Source organism: Bacillus rossius, chromosome 2, assembly GCF_032445375.1.
Source record: "Bacillus rossius redtenbacheri isolate Brsri chromosome 2, Brsri_v3, whole genome shotgun sequence".
NCBI classification, from domain to species: Eukaryota; Metazoa; Arthropoda; class Insecta; order Phasmatodea; family Bacillidae; genus Bacillus; species Bacillus rossius.
Window position 1 is genome coordinate 1532764 of NC_086331.1, and position 19945 is coordinate 1552708.

The window sequence follows — 19945 nt, forward strand, 5'->3', positions numbered from 1 at the left end:
GTGGTTAGTACTTTTCGTATGTTTATTATTGGTACTTAAAATAATTAATTATGCTTAATTTATTTCAGAGACATAATTAATAATTTTGACACAATATTTACCCCTTTTTCACCTCGTAGGGCTGTAATTTCACAAAATGGTAAAATTGTGTTTGTTAGTTTTTTGCGTGTTTTTTTATTGGTTCCTGGTTTATTTTGTTATGCTAGGTTAGCTTATGAGATATAATTTATTATCTTTAAACCATATTTACCTCTTTTTCACCCCTAAGGGGTTAATTTTCAAGAAATAGTAAAATTGTGGTGGTATTATATAAAAGGGGTTCCTGCTAATATGTGAGGTGGGGTCAATGACGAATGACCTATGACGTCACGGCGGTCAGCTTGGTATCAAATTAATCAAAAATCCTCAAAAATGACTCAAAATTTCTATAAAATGGCCTATTTCGAGGGAAAAATTTCCGTTTACTTACTCCTTGTTCACCCTCTTAGGGGCTGATATTTGCCAAGTTTAAAATTTATGGTAGGATGTTTTCGTAAATTTATAATTGGCACCGAATATCTTTTTTTTAACTTGATTAGTTTCAGAGATATAATTAAGTATCTTAAAAACATATTTACCGCTTTCTCATCCTCTTGGGGGTGAAATTCTGTAATAATATTGTAGCATAGTTTTTAAGTTAGCCAAAGACATTTCTAAGAAAAAAATTTAAACGAAAATCCGTCAAGTAGTTTTCGATTGACGCTCGAACAAACAGACATGCAGACAAAATTTTTAGAAACTATATTTTCGAGATCTCGTTGATGTAAATAGCCATTTACAATACTTTTTCCATCATTTCTCACAAAAAATAAAAATTGTGCCTCGAACATTTTTATTATTAGTATCGATATGTATGAAATAAATAAGGAGCTATAAGGTTTAAAAATATAGACTTAAGTTAATTAATTAGACACAAATTAATGCTCGAAATTAAATCCAAATAAAAGTGAAATGATTTCTTTGGAAATATTTGATTTTAGTTTTTTCTTCATATTGCCAACGTTAATAATTAAATATAATATTTTTAAAGAAATGTTGATGACGAAAGTGTTATTTTACATATGTTATTTCTGTTGTTGTAGGTCTCTGGATTACGTGGGGCCGATCTTAGAAGCTTTGAGCTCCGCCTATGACAAATACGATAAGATGTCCGTCAAAGAGAAACAGTAGCTCTTAGATTGAGGTCATTAGTAAATAAGTTTTATAAAACGGCTTTGTAGAATATGGTGTCATTTGAAATCTTATTACGTTAGGAATATGTGAATAATTTATTGCTTGTAACTGTGTTTGGCCGCAAAAATTTTACATTGTTAATTCCCGCATTTATCTAGTATAAGAACGTTTTTTAAAATTCGATTAAATATTTTGGGTCACTCTTTTAGCAAGACCTGTCACGTATATTGAATAGCACCTCCTCTAAAGTTTATAATATCTGGAGTTTTATTACAACTTTATTTAAACATTGCTAGTTTTTAATTTCATGTTCGAATATTAATCTCATAATTAAGACAATTGGTACTATGAAGTTATTTTTCTCAGAAATGCCGTCCTGAATTTTAGCTTCCAAATGAAAGTTTGGCATTTTAAGTAAAAAGAAAAAAGTTCTATTTGTTTCTGTTAGAAAATATTTAACGGGTTATAAATAAATTGGTATGACATATATTTTTATTATCTACAATTATGTATTAGAATAAGTAATAATTGTATGTAACTTTAATATCTTCCGAGTGTACAAGTAGTTGAAATAAATACTAAGTAAATAAAATGAATTATAATTGATTTTTGGAGATAATAATTAAAACTTATTAAGTAACATATTTGTTTTTAAGTGAATAAATAACTTAAACTGTGTACAAATGAATTTATGTTAAGGAAGGGAAGAAGTGAAAACACATCTCTCAAGCAAAACCTTAACCTTTATTTTATATAGACATAGAACACATTAATGGGACACTAGGCAACGAACATGTGTCCTTAAAACGCACGATATCTTCAAGAACATAGGTCACAGTTAACTTTTGGGATAAAGGTAGGTGTAATATATATATATATATATATATATATATATATATATATATATATATCAACACTGTGTATATGTTATATCCTATAAATGTTTTTAATAAATCCTATTAAAATTGAATTTGATATAAAGGCTGTATTAGGATAAACACTTTATTTTTCATTTAAAGACATTAAACCTGTTATTGTTCATTCAGTAAGTATAATATTTTTATTTTTAAAAGAAGTAAATGTGATAATTTACTGTGGCCATTTAAATTATTAAAATAAACAAATGGTTGGCATGGGAATATACATTACTTTTAGTGTAGGAAAGTTATGATTTTACATAGAAGAATATTGCTAAAGTTTGGTTTTCGTCTAACACTAAAGTGAAAAAGTTGAAAATTACCAAACATATTTTTTTAGGTTATATTTGACGAAACTTTTTGATTTGCCGTAAACAAAAATTATGTATAGTTTTTCCAAATGAATATTTTCGGTTGGACTTGAATCCCGCAGTTCTTCTGCTAATTAAATATTCAATAGTTTTTTTAATATATTATTTCACAAAAACAAGAAATACTAAAAAGGCTTTTGTTGCAATTGAAACGTTGATGGTTTGACACTATTTGAAAGGAGTTCTCCGTTAGTCTTATTTGACCTAGAATTTCATCGCAAACCATCACAACGTTGACCTTGCATTATGAAAATTGGAAAATTGTGCACTGATGGAAGACGAGTTTTGAAAGAAAAAAGTTTTCCAGATTAGAAGGCTTCGTTGATAATATTTGAGGCGAAACGTGAAAAAAGCAGCATCGGGGTGGAAACAAACGAGGCAACCTTGCCTGATACAAGAAAGCATTGACACAAGTGTGAATGTGCAGATGCTATCATCTTTATAATTTCAGAGTTTATCACTGAGACAATTTAAAGGGAATCTATAGGCTAGGTTAAAGTTTTAGACAAGAGTATTGATCTTGCAAGGGGATATATTGATTTAAAATTTTTTTGTCATAGAGAAACCTCAAATACGGACAAAAAAATATGACTACGCAAACAAAGGTGTACTGTGTTCGTGTGAGCTGTGGTATTGTTCTGGCTGATTTCTTCCACGAGATTCTATGTGCTGTCTATGCTTGGCTGGTTTTATGTTTATTTATTTATTCATATTTTTTTGTCCGTTATTGAAGTTTACCCATGCCATGCATGTAACCAGTAATGACATATGTATAAAAAATAATCAAGCATATGTTTGTTATGATGAGCAAATTAATAGAAATACAGAATGGTTTAACCACTTATTTTTTATTCTAACATATTGTTTGTGGTTTCTTGATTTTCCATGCGAAAGAACCACCACCAATTCACAAACTTTTGGGAAAAGTGTGGAAGGGGGGGGGGGGGGGGAGAGATAGAGAGACCTTACACAGTTTGGAAATGAATACTGGCTCTACTCAGAAACAGACACGTCGAAATACACCTCAAGATGTATTAACAGTTTATATATTTAGTTGAGACACGATAATGTAACAGCATACGGATTTAGTCATTTCCACGTTTGTGTAAAACTTTGTGTTGGCAGTAAGTTGATTGGCTTGCCCATTGTAGGTTCCTTTTACCCTCAGGTGTCGAGGTATTATAGTGGTCGGTCTTAATATGGTAGGAAATACGATCATGTTGGCCCGCTTGTGGTATTTATACTAAAAAGATAAAGGCCAACTGCTCAAAAATTTTTTGAATCTTTTGCATAAAGGCTAGAAACATAGAATGTTAATGCATCCACTTTAAATTTTGTTTTTAAAAATAGTTTTTCAGTTTTATTTATTTTAAGACAAATCATATTCTTGGGGAAAAAACAGTTTTAATCTTTTCTTTAAAAAAAACTCTATGTTATTATCGGTAATAATGGCTTTATTACAGGCAATAACTAAAAATACAGGCTGGTAAACGCTTACATTTAACATACACATGAAGAAATAAGACATTAGTAGAAATTACTAAACTGATCTTTTGAGAAATGTATTCACATTTGAAAAGAAATTCTATGATGTTTTCTCTTAATAGGATTCAATCAAAAAAGTTATATATTAACAACATTTTAGAATATGAAAAATAATTTTATGAATGTTTCAAGAAATACGAGGTACTGATTGACTAAATAAAAAAACATGTTTTTATATAACTACAAAAAAATAATTTTAATATTTTTAATTTTTGATGTGACCATTTAGATTTTTAATTGTTGGAAAAATTACTGTATACAAAATTTTAAATACATATAATAAAATATTACCTACAACATACAATGGGTTAGTAAACATATTGCTTATGTATACTAATAAAATAACCGTGGTTGTAGATTTATTTTTCAAAATTATTTATTAATAACATCTTGGTGAAATTTACTGTGGAGTGATTTGAAAATATATTTTCTTGTGGCTAGAACAAATATTTATTGTAACCACCTAAGTAAATCCAAGGATAAATAAAATTGCAGTGTTTTATATACATTTAACAAATATATGTTTCAAATACAACCATGTTTAAGAAGAAATCCTGTTTTTTAAATGTAAGAGATTTTAGAGTGCATAATAAAAGCATTGGTTCCTTTTTATTCTTCTGATTAACGTTTAGATGTTGAATTAAATTCATCGTAAAAACATTTTAGCATATAATTATTTGAGTAATAGGAAACTTAATAAATTTAACATATAAATGGATTTAGTGGTTGAAGATCTGGGAGCACTGCATTTGAGGCTGCTCATTTTGGAGCCTGTGCCGCTGCACGTACTGTTCCAACAGCTCAATGTCGGTGAGGTGTTTCTGAGCTTCGGCGCTCGCCGCTCGAGACGCGCTCTGGCGCTGCTCAGCGCGCACCCGCCTGCAGAGCAGCGCCAGGCCAGTGCCGATGACAGTGCTCATGAGCACCACCACGGCCACGCAGGACAGCGCCGTGACCCAGTTGGGCGGCGTCTCGCCCATGCGGTAGAGCAGCGGACCCGCGGGCGCGCAGTGTGCCTCCCTGGCATGGCGCGCCCAGGTGCGGAGACCGCCGTCTGGCGCCGCGCACTGCAGCGCCCTCCTGCGCTTGTCCTGGGGCAGAGGCGTCGCCCCCACCAGCAGCCCCAGGTCTCCCCGGCCGAGTGCCCAGCGCCACATGTCCACCACGTGGCAGTCGCACCGCCACGGGTTGCCCACCAGCCGCAGCTCCTGCAGGTGCTCGTTGCTGTGCAGCTGCCGCGGGCTCAGCCGCGAGAAGTTGCAGTGGCTCACGTCCAGACTCTCCAGGCGGGGCAGGATCTGCAGGAACGAGAAGGGGTTCTCTTGGTCGGCGTCTGAGCCCAGGGGGTTGCCCGCCAGGCGCAGGGTCGTGATGCTCCTGGTCCAGTTGAAGGCCAGCTCCGGCAGCCGCCTGAGCCGGCAGTGGCTCATGTCGAGGGTCCTGAGCCGCGCCAGCTGAGCGGGCAGCAGAGCTTCGTGCTGAGCCACCTGCAGCGGGTTGCCGGCCAGGCGCAGCTCCTGCAGGTCCGTGTAGGTCCTGTTCTCCACGAACACCGCGGCGTCAGGCGCGCGGGACAGGCCGCAGTCGTTCAGCTCCAGCACCTCCAGGCGGGTCAGGTTTTGGAACAGTCCCGACTCCAGCTCCACCAGTTGGTTGCCCGAGAGTATCAAGTGCTTCAGATGCGTCATTTTAGAAAAAGTATTCTTGGCCACGTACGTCAGATTGCTGAAACCCATGTCCAAATATTCCAGAGCAGTTAAAGGATTCAGCAGTCCTGTGAAAGCGTCGTTCAAGGGATTGTGGGAAATGTCTAGTTGTTCTAAATGTTGGAATCTGTGAAATGTATCGGATGGCAAACGAGTTAGGCAACAGTTTCTCAAAGACAGTTTGTGAAGGCGAGTAAGTGGGCTTAAAGCTACTGCCAGATCGGACGCCGACAAACAATTACCTGTCAAAACCAAGTTACGGAGGCGTGTTGCGTTCCCGAATGCGTTTTCTGACAGTGGTCCTCTTAAGCGACAATTGGAAAGGTCCAATGTTTCAAGGTACCTCAAGTTGTTTCCTAAGGTATCAGAGATATCTATGTCTTTCAACTCATTTTCAGATAATATGAGGGTTGTCAAGTATGTATTATTCTCGAACAGACTTTCAGGCAATATATTAACGTGCGAATTTCTTAAATTCAATGTCTCCAAGCGAGCGAGACTACCAAGTACTTCCTTCCAGTTTACGTCTGTCAAATAGTTACCAGACAGCTCTAGAGTTTTTAAATTAGTCATGTTCATAAAGGCTTTGTCGTCTATGTGAGTGATATTGCACTCATTAAGTTGTAAATACTCTAAGCTGTAGAGAGGATCAAAAACGCCAGACACGAGCGATTCTATTGGGTTCCCCGACAGATCTAGTTTATTAAGCGCAGTGGAGTAAGAAAAGAAATCTTGCGACAAGTTTCCCAGCTGGCAATAGCTCAGGTCCAGATAGAGGAGGGATCTGCTGATCAGAAACGGGCCTTCCACGTGGCTCAAAGGGTTGTTCTGCAGTTCCAGCGTGATCAGACCAGCGATGTCTCTGCAACAACACAAACAAAATAAAATAACTGCGTGGCCACCGCACCTTTTCCTCAGTCATCCACTCTTACGGTAAAACCAAATAATAACTCAATTCAACTATAGGACAAAACAATAAAGTACACAGTGGAGGTAAACACTGGAATGTCACAGTTTAAACCAGCCTGCAAAGAGTTTTACAGTTCAGTTGTTTTACTGTCTACATTATGCGCTGTTAGCCCTTCCCGGCCGCTCTCCATCATCGAGCGCCTCACTCCTGAGCGTTGCAACTTTCGTTACTCTCTGACCTCCCCTACCAGCTGTAAAGAAGTGTTGATAACACTACAACTGTATCCTCACAGCAGCTGAACAATGTTCCCACGAGCAAGGAGTGAGGTCGTGCCGGGTGAGTTACAGAAAACCCGGGTTAGAACCGTGAACCGGCCTCCTGGGTTCGGTTTTCCACGGTTTCCCGAAATAACTCCAGGAAATTTCTGGTATGAGACTTTCCCATCGTCCGTGTAGTCTCTATGACCCCGCTGTCGATGAGACGTTAACATTCCTCCCCCTTAAAAAATACACAGATAAGCTTCAACTGGTTTATTGTTTTAACCCTTGCAGTCGCACGTTGTCCATTCCTAAGATACCATTTTAAAATTTCGTTAGCTAAAATATTATTATTTTTTTTGGATTTTGTTTGCTTGAGTAAAAATCTTAAACTTTAATTATCATTTTATAAATATATTTATTACTTTATAATATATAACATTATAATAATATAATTTATTTAATTGAAACTATGAAGTAAGTCGATAAGAATAAACACCACGAACCAAACATCCAGAGTTTGATAAACTGTAAGTATCATTGAGACATAAACTGTCCACTTCAGTGAATGAATAGATTGACGAGGTCAGCACAGACTGACAACAGTGTAGAGCACAATCCAGGACAAGGAATAATATTGCATCTTACAGGATTAACACTTGGCTTCGCACGCCATGTTTCATTTTATCTTTTAGCTTTTTACAGATATTTATTAAGTAATACTACTATAGAAATTTAGACTGCAGCCATTGATTATCTGTGGAAACACATAAAATATACTTACAAGAGTTATCATGCCGCAAAGAGTCAAACAAAAAGGATATAGTTATGAATACTTGCCAGAATAAATTGAAAATTACGCGTAGCAATTATTTGTCAACAAAATTGGCTACGAACGATTAAATGCAATACTTGTGTAAGGAAACATTCGTAGTCATTGTCCTTAATGAAATAATTACTTGATAATGAAATTACCCAACTTTGAGCGCGAAGCCAAGCCTTAACGCCAGAGTCAAGCAAATTAATTGTCAAACCATGTCAAAAATTAGATAAGTAATAAAAAGTAATTATAGAAAACGAAAATGAATTATCATTGATCCCCAAATGAAGGTTAATCACTTCTATATTATTTTTTATTTTGTAACATCTCTCCATAGCCTGTCTGATTCTAGTTGTAGGGAACTGTCATCATTTAAAAGCTCAATCTAATCTCATTATTCTAGGACATGCTGCCCCATGTGGGGACAGCAAGCATAAGTGCAACTTTGCAATTCTGGGACAGTAATAGACAATCTCCGTACTCTTTTCGGAGACGTGGCAATTTTCCATTCGTTGGCCTTGGGCCTTAAATATCCAACTTAAAGCCTGTGCTACTGTTACTCGATTAAGAAGTGTAACTGCCAATGGGCTGAACAGAAACTGTGCCGTTTATACAGATCCCAAATTTATCATGAAATAAACAAATATATTTTAATTTGTGGGTGGCATCACAAGATAATAAGCCAATTGTAACACTTGCATTGCATTTTTTTTGAAATGAAACTTTTTAGTAACCGGCAGGGCAAGACGAGGCGATGACATATTCACAGCGTAACAAAAGTATAACGCTCAGAAAACAAGTGCAACGATCATGAGTGAGGTGTTCGATGACATGTTTGCATTAAATCACACTTGCATAGTTGAGCACATTTATACGTACACAACTCGTACACTTGCATGCTTGCGCGTCATGTGTGAAGTTTCACTTCTAACCCACTCGGTGACCCCCACCATTGTGTAGGCGAGGTTAGCCTCCCTCCGCTATGTTCTAACGGCAGTCTTCAACTAGACATCGCACGACGGACGGTTTCGAGGTCCAGCATCTTTCCGTAAAATATTCTGATAGTTCTACGCTAACTATAATTTTTAGTAAGCCTTTTTTATTTCAACCAAACACGAGTCCGAGTTCACTTTTTGCTTTCAACGTCTAACGTAAACTCGTAGCTCCGGTTACCTTCTTGCCTTATGTAGTTACGTTTATACAAACTTAACGTAGTTGGCCGACGCCAGCAACCAGTCTCGTGCCACTTCAGCGACTACGAAGATGCTGTCAGAAGCATGGTTGTGCGCGCGTGTGTGAGCAATAGTTCTCACGTAAATAAGTGAAGTTAACATGAGAACGGCACCCCACTACTTTTCCCCTTTCGCACAACAAAATATTTTGTGGTTACAGATTACTTGCTGGTGATATGTTGTTAACATAGTTGTTTGACAAAACTCACTTGATGTCATTTTCAGGATTCTTCCTAGTGAGTTCATTCCAAGCAAATTGTTAGCAAACTGCTAGCATTGGCCTTTACAGTACTATGGTTTGTTTGAACAAGCAGCGTGGCTTCCACATTAGAAAAGACTCTAGTCCTATAGACAATGCCTCATGGCCAGAACGATGTCTTCTTGTAAACTTTAGTGACACTTGTTTACTCGCAGCTCAACTCCTGCTCCACCTAATTGTATTGTCATGTACATTTTTTAATGTACGAGTAGAGTCAAGAAAAAATCACGTTTACATTTCGCGACAGGCTAGGATCAAAATGCATATTTTATTTTGCTGCTTCAGTGAATGGACTTCAGTTTACCTCAACGATTCTAAGCCAATGAATAACCCTCAAATAAAGAAACTTCAAACCACAGGCATCAAGTTAACGGGTGTCACTAGTAAGTAGCCAATGAGCAGGTGTAATTTTCCGGAATACTTAAAATATTGTGGAGTCTATCCTAGAGGACACTGAAAAAAAGAATTTTTCCAGTCCCTACACTTGTACGAATGCAAATAACAAGTCATTGTTTTATTCTATGTAATGAAGTAGGCTTCTTAAACTCTGCTAGGACAAGGCAAGAATGCCTGCAGCAGTAGTGTGACCGTGGCTGTAAGCTACGCATCAACAGTTTCATATTGCCACGTTCTGTGAGCCAAGCCGTACACACCAACGAGTCTCACGCCAAGCCACCCCAGTACCCTTTGGACAACTCCTTAAAGGTCATCACCCAAGCTAATGCCAAGCCACCCCAGTACTCTCTGGGCAACTCCTTAAATGTCATAACCCAAGCTAATGCCAAACCACCCCAGTACTCTCTGGACAACTCCTTAAATGTCATAACCCAAGCTAATGCCAAGCCACCCCAGTACTCTCTGGACAACTCCTTAAATGTCATAACCCAAGCTAATGCCAAGCCACCCCAGTACTCTCTGGACAACTCCTTAAATGTCATAACCCAAGCTAATGCCAAACCACCCCAGTACTCTCTGGACAACTCCTTAAATGTCATAACCCAAGCTAATGCCAAGCCACCCCAGTACTCTCTGGACAACTACTTAAATGTCATAACCCAAACTCATGCCAAGCCACCCCAGTACTCTCTGGACAACTCCTTAAATGTCATAACCCAAGCTAATGCCAAGCCACCCCAGTACTCTCTGGACAACTCCTTAAATGTCATAACCCAAGCTAATGCCAAGCCACCCCAGTACTCTCTGGACAACTACTTAAATGTCATAACCCAAACTCATGCCAAGCCACCCCAGTACTCTCTGGACAACTCCTTAAATGTCATAACCCAAGCTAATGCCAAGCCACCCCAGTACTCTCTGGACAACTACTTAAATGTCATAACCCAAACTCATGCCAAGCCACCCCAGTACTCTCTGGACAACTCCTTAAATGTCATAACCCAAGCTAATGCCAAGCCACCCCAGTACTCTCTGGACAACTCCTTAAATGTCATAACCCAAGCTAATGCCAAACCACCCCAGTACTCTCTGGACAACTCCTTAAATGTCATAACCCAAGCTAATGCCAAGCCACCCCAGTACTCTCTGGACAACTCCTTAAATGTCATAACCCAAGCTAATGCCAAGCCACCCCAGTACTCTCTGGACAACTCCTTAAATGTCATAACCCAAGCTAATGCCAAGCCACCCCAGTACTCTCTGGACAACTCCTTAAATGTCATAACCCAAGCTAATGCCAAACCACCCCAGTACTCTCTGGACAACTCCTTAAATGTCATAACCCAAGCTAATGCCAAGCCACCCCAGTACTCTCTGGACAACTACTTAAATGTCATAACCCAAACTCATGCCAAGCCACCCCAGTACTCTCTGGACAACTCCTTAAATGTCATAACCCAAACTCGCCCATATAATGAACCCTTGGTAACAGTTCTGTTTCAAGATTTATTTTTGGATATGTGCCATTGATGGTTACACTGTATGTCATGAGAAACCTCAATAATTGACAAGAAATATTGATATTGAAACACACAGAATACAAGCCTAAATCAGCCGACGTGACATGTTAAATGCGTAGACGGCGCAGGTAATTCAGGGAAGGGATCAGTGAGCAAAGTACCTGTCCCAGCACAGCGAACTGACAGCAACGAGACCGTCTGTGCTGTGACTGAACCACCTGCGCTGTCTACCGGCCGACACGGTCTGGTCTGCGGACTGACTTGAAGGCGTCGGGGTCCACGTGCTGGATGCGGTTGCCGGAGAAGTCAGCGTCCAGCAGGAAGTGCAGTCCTCGGAAGGAGTCCCTCGCGAGGCGGCGCAGCTGGTTGTCGGCCATCTTGAGGCTGCGCAGCTTGATGTCCTCGGGGAAGGGCTGGAGGCGAGTCACGTTGTTGGAGTTCATGTTCAGGATGTACACGTCGAGGCTGAGTCCCGCGCGCGGCACGGCGGTCAGGTTGCTGTCAGAGCAGTCCGTCACCCAGTTCACGCGGAAGAAGTGGCACTCGCACTCCGCGGGGCACTCCAGGTCTGGCAGGGTCGAGCAGGCCGCGGCCAGAGTGGCGGCGAGGGCCACCAGGCGGCTCCACATGTCGACGCTGTTCGACCACTCGATCAACTCACTTCACTTGGGCATTACATCTGGATGAGAATCCTGGGAGCGCCCGACCATGCACCGTGTGGCTTCACAGATGTGGGCTGTGGTCCACTTGACGCACTGTTGGTGCAGGAAAAGTTGACCTGGAAGCAAAAAAAAAAAACAAACAAACAAATTACTAGGCCTAATCAGAACTGGATGAAAGATGAGACAATGTTATATGAAAACAACATACTATTTTCTAATTTATCATACGAATTGATGTGAATGAAACCTGCCATGGATCAACTTCATTTCATCATTTGGTATACCGCATCTTTTGGAACGGGCACAATGATTTAATACTCAAGTGAAATTATAAAATAATATTAATAAGGGCGTGAGTGGTGTTATCAGAGAAAAAATGTTGGAGATAAATAATAGCATACAGCTCTATAGTAATAACAGATGCAGAGGGTAAAAAATTAGCAACAAAATATGTTGATAAAATTTTATTATATAAATAAAATGTAAATTAGAATTTTAGTAGTATATATTGGCCGGTAATGGCCCAGATTCAGACTGAGTATTGAGGATTTCCGTCGCCATCTTGGATTTTAACGTCACAGTGGCCATATTGGATGACCCTGACTTTCAAAATTTGCTGAAATTGACTCAAAATATTCCAAAATTCGCCAACAGTCTATGTCTCCAATAGTCTTTGGCTCCAACAGTCTTTGGCTCCAACATTCATTGGCTTCAAAAGTGTTTGGCCCCAACAATCTTGGCCCTAGCTGTCTTTGGCTCCAGCCGTCTTAGGCTGCTATTTGGCTACGAGACTAGGAGGCTACGAAGCTACCAGACTACAGCACTACAAGACTACAAGGCTTCAACTGGCCACGAGGCTACAAGGTTACTAAGCTACAAGGCTACGAGGCTACGAAGCTACGAGTCTACGAGACTACAGGACTACAAGACTACAAGGCTTCAACTGGCTACGAGGCTTCTAGGCTACAAGTCTACGAGACTACCAGACAAGATGTCTACAAGTCTACGAGGCTATGTGACTACATGGCTCTAACTGTCTTTGACTCCATTCAGCTGCGAGAATTAATTTATCTCATGCAAAATAACTTGTTAAAAGTAGTCCCGATTCTTGAAAACAGATGTCGTCACATGTTGTGTTGAGGTAAAAAATATTTATTTATTTTATGTGGGATGCGAAATGCTCACTAACGGTCGCAAGAGAAGGAAGGCTTCGTTAGACATCGATGAGAAGAAAACTCCTCTTGCATGATACTGTTTCTCAGCTGTCTCAAGGCATATTATTTTACCGTGTAATGGATTTTTTTTGTTAGAATTACAACCTGATAAAAAATATTTTAGTGATAATTTGGCAGCAGAAATTCACAAATTAAACGTAACTCTGAATAGAATTGCATGACCCTTTAGGTAAAAAAAATCGTGCAAAGATCGATTTCATAAAAATAACCAGAAGCACTCGAAGAAAATCATCAAAAGTCAGGAGCACACGGAGAAAACTAACGCACTTCCGTCGGGAGCTAGCACGCACGGCTCGCCGGTTGCAGACCTCTCGTGACACCAGCGTCCACATCTACCTGACACCTTATAGTCTTCCCTTTTGCGATTACATCAGCGCAGTCACATAACGGAGTCTGGTAAGTGACCTATAGCTTTGAATATATATACTGTATAGAAGTCGCCAGCCCAGGTTAAAATTTCTAATACGGTTTTGAGGTAGTTGGTTAATTCACCGCCGCAATCGCCACCATCTCTACGGCATCGACTTGTGGTGGTTCCTAGCGGACAAGTGTCGAACTCTTCAAACACCCCTTCCCCCTCCCGTTGAACGACCTTGAGCTGCAGTGAATGATTGGTGGGGGGTGCGGGGAATGACAGCGGGCGACAGTGCTGCGCTCTAACGTGTAAATAACAACTAAGACGATACAGGGCATTACGGCAGCGCACTGCAGCGGTGAAGTTCCCAAGCTGCTCATCATACGCTTCTGAAAAACGTAGAGTAAATCCTATCCACTCGCGACTTCTATACAGTATATATATTCAAAGCCTATAGGTAGGGGCTGGTGTTTTTCGCGAATAAATATGATCGCTCGTTAGACTGCAAAAAGTTATGTTCGCGTTAGCGATTGTTTCCTTGCGATTGGCTGCCGCTTGAAAGAGAAGCCATTGCCCTGTTCGGCCGGGCCAGTCAGGACGTGTTGGCTTCCGCAATGAATGACTGTGATTGGTGGGCCGACAGTAACCACGCAACGGAAAGAAACTCAACCAATTACGGATCACAGACGATGATACAGTGCTAGACTAGATATCTTTTCGCGAAAACTACATGGCCCTACCTATAGGGCTAGGTCATTTTAAAATCACTTTTTTTTAACCAAAATTGTATAATTATGTTTTTATAATAATACTTTATTAAATGGAATCACTCGTACTTACTTACCACCGAATACATTTCTTGCGCTGTTCAAGCTACAGACGTTTATGTAATAACATGTTAAACAAATGATTTATAAATATTTTTATAATAAAATGAAATAGTTTTATTATTTTATTTCTTTTCCTATTGGTTAATGTTAACTTAAATTTTAATTTTAAATCATTGATACACAACTATTTGAATACAATAAAAGAAGCAGGTGAAAATGAGTTTTGTGATAGAAAACACATGTACAAGTCATTTAAAATGTTAAAAAAACATATCAAACATAGCCGCCTGAGGTAACACAAAAGTAAGTCAAATTTCATGTTTTAATATTTTCGAACTTAAAATGCCGATTTATTAACTTAAATATTGTGAAAAAATCTGATAAGCTTCAGTTGTAGCGAACAATAATGGCAATCTTAAATATATTAGCTTACACAAAAGAACGGAATAAATATGTAAGGAAAATTCATACATTTTATTTATACAAAGTCCTAAAATTTATGTTATTAAACAAATTGCAATAGCTTAGTTAAAGAGATACTACAATTTATTAAAAAAAATTAGTTTCTCAATATGGGTTTAAATAATTTAATACGGTAATAATATTACATTTAGCTTTCGAAGAAAAATTTTCACATGTATTCTTCATTAGAAAAAGGTACAACTTAAAATTTTTCATTTTTAATCGTGATATTCATGGAAGCGAAGTTGTTGAGTTTTTTTTGTGTCTCCGAGAATTTCCATTCTTTACAGAATGTTTCAGCTGCCAAGTTTTGCAACATCTCACTACCGGTAAAGGAGCTCAACACATCATGTTTTCTTCCTGTGGTCTTCGAGGAAGGAGGCTTGTTTGTGAGTGCTTCACGACTCTTCGCACGCCACGCTAATCAGATCCGCCTGCTGTTTCGAGGAACTGTTTTGACGACACGCCCACACTACTGGCCTCACACGGAAAGCTGATACTCTTATTGTTGCCCTTAGGGCTGTCATTGTACATCTGTATCACAACTGCTCTTTTGCATTTATTGTCTAGTGGCAAGTTCTGTCAACCGATTAAGCGTAGTTTGCGAGCTGTGAAACTTACCGCAAACGATAACAATTACGAAAACTTGCTCGAATTGTTCACTCTGTATAGGTATACCATTCTTAGCTAGTAAATACCATTGAAAAAACATCTGTGACAGAACAACAAATACAACAACAATAAATATACAGAACTAGACTTAAAATAAAAGGTATGACAAGAAAATGATAAAACTAAAATGGCGCGTGGGAGGAGGAGGCAAATGTTTTTTTTCTTTTCTTTTCTGAAGGGGGGAAGTAAAATGTTCCATGTTTGCATTAAGAGAAACATGTACCGTATACATGAGTTTTTGCATAGAGAGGTTTTATTGCAAAATGTTTCGCCTCGGGATTTTGGGTTACAGGCGCGATCATGGTTATACAGTTTGGGAACGAGAGGTCGAGAGTGTTCAGGCCCGACGCGATGGGGAACTGGGCGGACGTTGCCATGAGCTGGCACACGTCCAGTCTTCCCAGCTTCCCTGCCTCGTCACCTATCGTTGTCTATAACGAGCTGGATGCCACCGACATCCCTTCAAGCGAAGAAACTGTGTGTTTGCTTCTGCTCTTCACAGGCGCGCTCTACCCGCAGGTAAGGCTGCGAGATTAATATACTGAATTTTATGTTGTGATTTTACAAAAAAAATTATAATGAAACCAGTTGCCAAGTAATTAATTCTCATACTACACGAAAAAAATTGTAAATTTGTACCAAACAATGACTTTGTTACTTGTCCATACATGGAATACGTTTTTGAAAACAATACAGAATATATCTAGCAGCGCAATACAAAAATAGGTGCATTATTTAAAATTTTGATTGATGTTTTATACAAGCGTTAATTTTTTAAAACATGGAAAAGAAAAAAATCAAATATTCAACAGTTTGACTATATTGTGTTTTGTTATGCCTTTTTAATTTGCGCAGTCACAGGGAATTCAGGGACGGGTTTACAGATAACTGTAACTAATGTAGGTACTGGGACAACATAAAGCGTGAATTCCCGGTAAAATATCCGAATACAGTATTAATACGAACCTTTCAGTAACGATACAGCACAGCTAGCCATATTGAGCCTAACACAAACAGTGCATCTGGCCATATAACACCAGAAGTGCTGCTAGCCATTTCGCACATAACACAGGTAGGGCATCTGGCCATACCACACCAGCAGTGCAGCTGGCCTTATGACACCTCAAAGAGGCAGTGCAACAAGCCATATCACACCAGCAGTGCAGCTGGCCTTATCACACCTCAAAGAGGCAGTGAACAAGCCATATCACACCAGCAGTGCAGCTGGCCTTATCACACCTCAAAGAGGCAGTGCAACAAGCCATATCACACCAGCAGTGCAGCTGGCCATTTCACAAAGGCATTGTAGCTGGCTATATAACACAACACGTTCTGCTAGCCATATCGCAAATCACATAGGTACTGGATATGGCCATATCACACAAGCAGTTCAGCTAGCCATATCGCATCTCACAGAGGCAAAGCAACTAGCCATATCACACAGGCAGTGCAGCTGATCATATTACACCAGCAGTGCTATCAGCCATACAAAACATCACACAGGTAGTGCATCTGGCCATATCACACCAGAATTGCAGCTGGCAATATAACTCAGGCAATGCAGCTGGCCATAGAACACTAGAAGTGTTGCTAGCCATATCGCAAGTTACACAGGTAGCGCATCAGGCCACATTACACTAGTAGTGCAGCACTCTATTCACAACTCACACTAACAGTGCACCTAGCCATATCGCACCTCACAAAGACAGTGCAACTATACATATCACACCATCATTGCAGATGTCCATTTTCACACCGGCAGTGCAGCTAACTATATAACAGGCATTGCAGCTGGAACTATATCACCAGAAGTGCTGCAAGGCATATTGCACATCACATAGGTACTGGATTTGGCAATATCAGAAAAGCAGTGCAGCTAGCCATATCGCGCCTAACACAAACAGTGCAACTGGTCATATAACAACAGAAGTGTAGCTAGCCATATAGCACAGCACACAGGTACTGCGTCTTGCATAACACCTTCATTCCTGCTGGCCAAATCACACCAGGAATGCAGCTGGCCATATCACACCTCAAAAACGTAATGCAACTAGCTGTATCACACCAGCATTGCAGCTAGCTATATAACACAGGCATTTAAGTGAGCCAAATAACACAGTCATTGCAGCTAGCCATATCACACAGGCATTTCAGCTAGCTATATTGACGTGTCCCAGCCAGAGACCGTAGGTAATGGAGGGTTTTAAGGTGGGGGTGAAAACCCCCGAGGTGTAGCGGGTTCAGGCGCTACCGAAGAGTTCCTGCAGGCGGGCAGTGAGTCTGGCCGAGATGGGCTGCGGCCGAGGGTCCTGGTGCTGGCTGCCCTCCTCGTAGGGCTTGTGTGGCCGCCGGTCCGGAAGGGGGGGAATGTTGATGAGGAGGAGGGGGGGGGCCGGACTTGATGGGGGATATCAGCTGGGGAGGATGAGGGAAGAGGGGCGCTGTAGGGGGTTGGCGTTCTGGGGAATAGTGGACAGATGGAAAGTTGAAGGAATGGAGGGGACTGTAGATCGGACTAGGTGCCCCTGGGCCTGAAGAGAAGTATCCCAGATGATATTCCTGTCCTGGCTTCACCTTCTGGTCCGGCTGGTGATTGCCCTGCCTGGAATGTCGTCTGCCTGCCCTCTTGCTTGGCATGAGCGAAGATAGGGGAGAAGGGGGGGGAACAGGAGTTTAGAGCGAAATCCCCGAAGGGCCGCTCCAAGGGGGGGAAGGGAGTCTAGAGCATAATTCTGAGGGCCACCCCAGCAAAGAATTCCAGAGCGTAATCCCGAAGGCTGCTCTCGAGAGGAGAGGAGAGGAGTAAGTAAAAATACATTTCGACCTAGCTTAAATACAGCTCCTTCAGACATTGGTCACTGACAAAGCGACAATCTTTCCCCAATACAGAAAAACAGGCCATCCTGTGCCCTCCCCAGTAATTCACATACTAGGATATTATTTACTTATAACATATATAGCACTGACACACATTTTATATTATACAGTCCTTAATAAATCCATATGCACTGCTATAAACGTTCAAAAAGATGCATGCTGCCATCTATGATATGTTTGCGGCACCACTCGTAGCCTATATCCCATGGCTGGTGTAGAGAAGTCTGTTGGGATACAGCTTTCCTTGTGAAGAGGCCATGTTGGTTGCAGAGAGAGGAGGCCGAGGGCAAATATAGGACACAACAATATAACACAGGCATTTAAGTGAACCAAATAATTCAGGCATTGCAGCTAGCTATATCACACAGCAATTGCAGCTAGCCAAATAACACAGGCAATGCAAATGGCTATATCACACGGGCATTGCAGCTAGCTATATCACACAGACATTGCAGCTGGCTATATAACACAGGCATTTAAGTGAGCCAAATAATTCAGGCACAGCAGCTAGCTATATCACACAGGCACAGCAGCCAGCTATATAACACAGGCATTTAAGTGAGCCAAATAACACAGGCATTGCTGCTAGCTATTTAACACAGACATTTAAGTGATCAAATAACACAGGCATTACAGCTAGCTATATCACACAGCCATTGCAGCTAGCCAAATTACACAGGCATTAGAGCTAGCTATAACACACAGCCTTTGCAGCTAGCTATATCACACAGGCATTGCAGCAAGCCATTTCACACAGGCATTGCAGCTAGCTATATCACACAGCCATTGCAGCTAGCTATATCACACAGCCATTGCAGCTAGCCATATCACACAGACATTGCAGCTAGTTATATTAAACAGGCATTGCAGCTAGCCATATCACACAGGAAGTTAAGTAAGCTACATAACACAGGTATTGCGGATAGCCATATCACATAGGCATTGCAGCTAGCTGTATAACACAGGCATTTAAGCGAGCCAAATAACACAGGCATTGCAGCTAGCTATATACACAGGCATTGCAGCTGGCTATATAACACAGGCATTTAAGTGAGCCAAATAATTCAGGCACAGCAGCTAGCTATATCACACAGGCACAGCAGCTAGCTATATAACAAAGGCATTTAAGTGAGCCAAATAAAAACAGGCATTGCAGCTAGCTATATAAAACAGGCATTTAAGCGAGCCAAATAACAAAGGCATTGCAGTAGCTATATCACACAGGCATTGCAGCAAGCCAAAAAACACAGGCATTGCAGATAACTATATCACACAGGCACTGTAGCTAGCCAAATAACACAGGCATTGCAGCTAGCTATATCACACAGACACTGCAGCTAGCCCAATAACACAGGCATTGCAGCTAGCAATATCACGCAGCCATTGCAGCTATCCAAATAACACAGGCAATGCAGCTAGCTATATCACACAGCCATTGCAGCTGTCCAAATAACACAGGCATTGCAGCTAGCTATATCACACAGCCATTGCAGCTAGCTATATGAAACAGGCATTTAAGTGAGCCAAATAAAACAGGCATTGCAGCTAGCTATAAAACACAGGCATTGCAGCTAGCTATATAACACAGCCATTGCAGCTAGCTATATGCCACAGGCATTTAAGTGAGCCCCATAACACAGGTAGCACTGCAGCTGGCTATATCACACAGTCATTGCAGGTAGCCAAATTACACAGGCATTACAGCTA

The 19945-nt window shown here is 40.5% G+C and overlaps 2 protein-coding genes across 3 annotated transcripts in view; one reads left to right on the top strand and one right to left on the bottom strand.

Annotated features, from left to right (window-relative positions):
• Positions 1–1758, top strand: part of LOC134529901 (uncharacterized) — a 46243-nt gene extending 44485 nt beyond the window's left edge. The window contains exon 6 of the mRNA XM_063364458.1: positions 1122–1758. Within this exon, the coding sequence (XP_063220528.1) occupies positions 1122–1209 (88 nt within the window). The 3' untranslated portion in view covers positions 1210–1758. The remainder of the gene's footprint in view (positions 1–1121) is intronic.
• A 345-nt stretch (positions 1759–2103) lies between these two features.
• The window catches only part of LOC134529022 (leucine-rich repeat-containing protein 15-like), a 48589-nt gene continuing 30747 nt past the window's right edge, over positions 2104–19945 (bottom strand). For both annotated transcript variants that reach the window (XM_063362699.1, XM_063362700.1), the window contains exons 2-3: positions 11407–11923; positions 2104–6613 (exon numbers count right to left, since the gene is read on the bottom strand). In XM_063362699.1, the coding sequence (XP_063218769.1) occupies positions 4765–6613; positions 11407–11774 (2217 nt within the window). In that variant the 5' untranslated portion in view covers positions 11775–11923 and the 3' untranslated portion in view covers positions 2104–4764. The remainder of the gene's footprint in view (positions 6614–11406; positions 11924–19945) is intronic.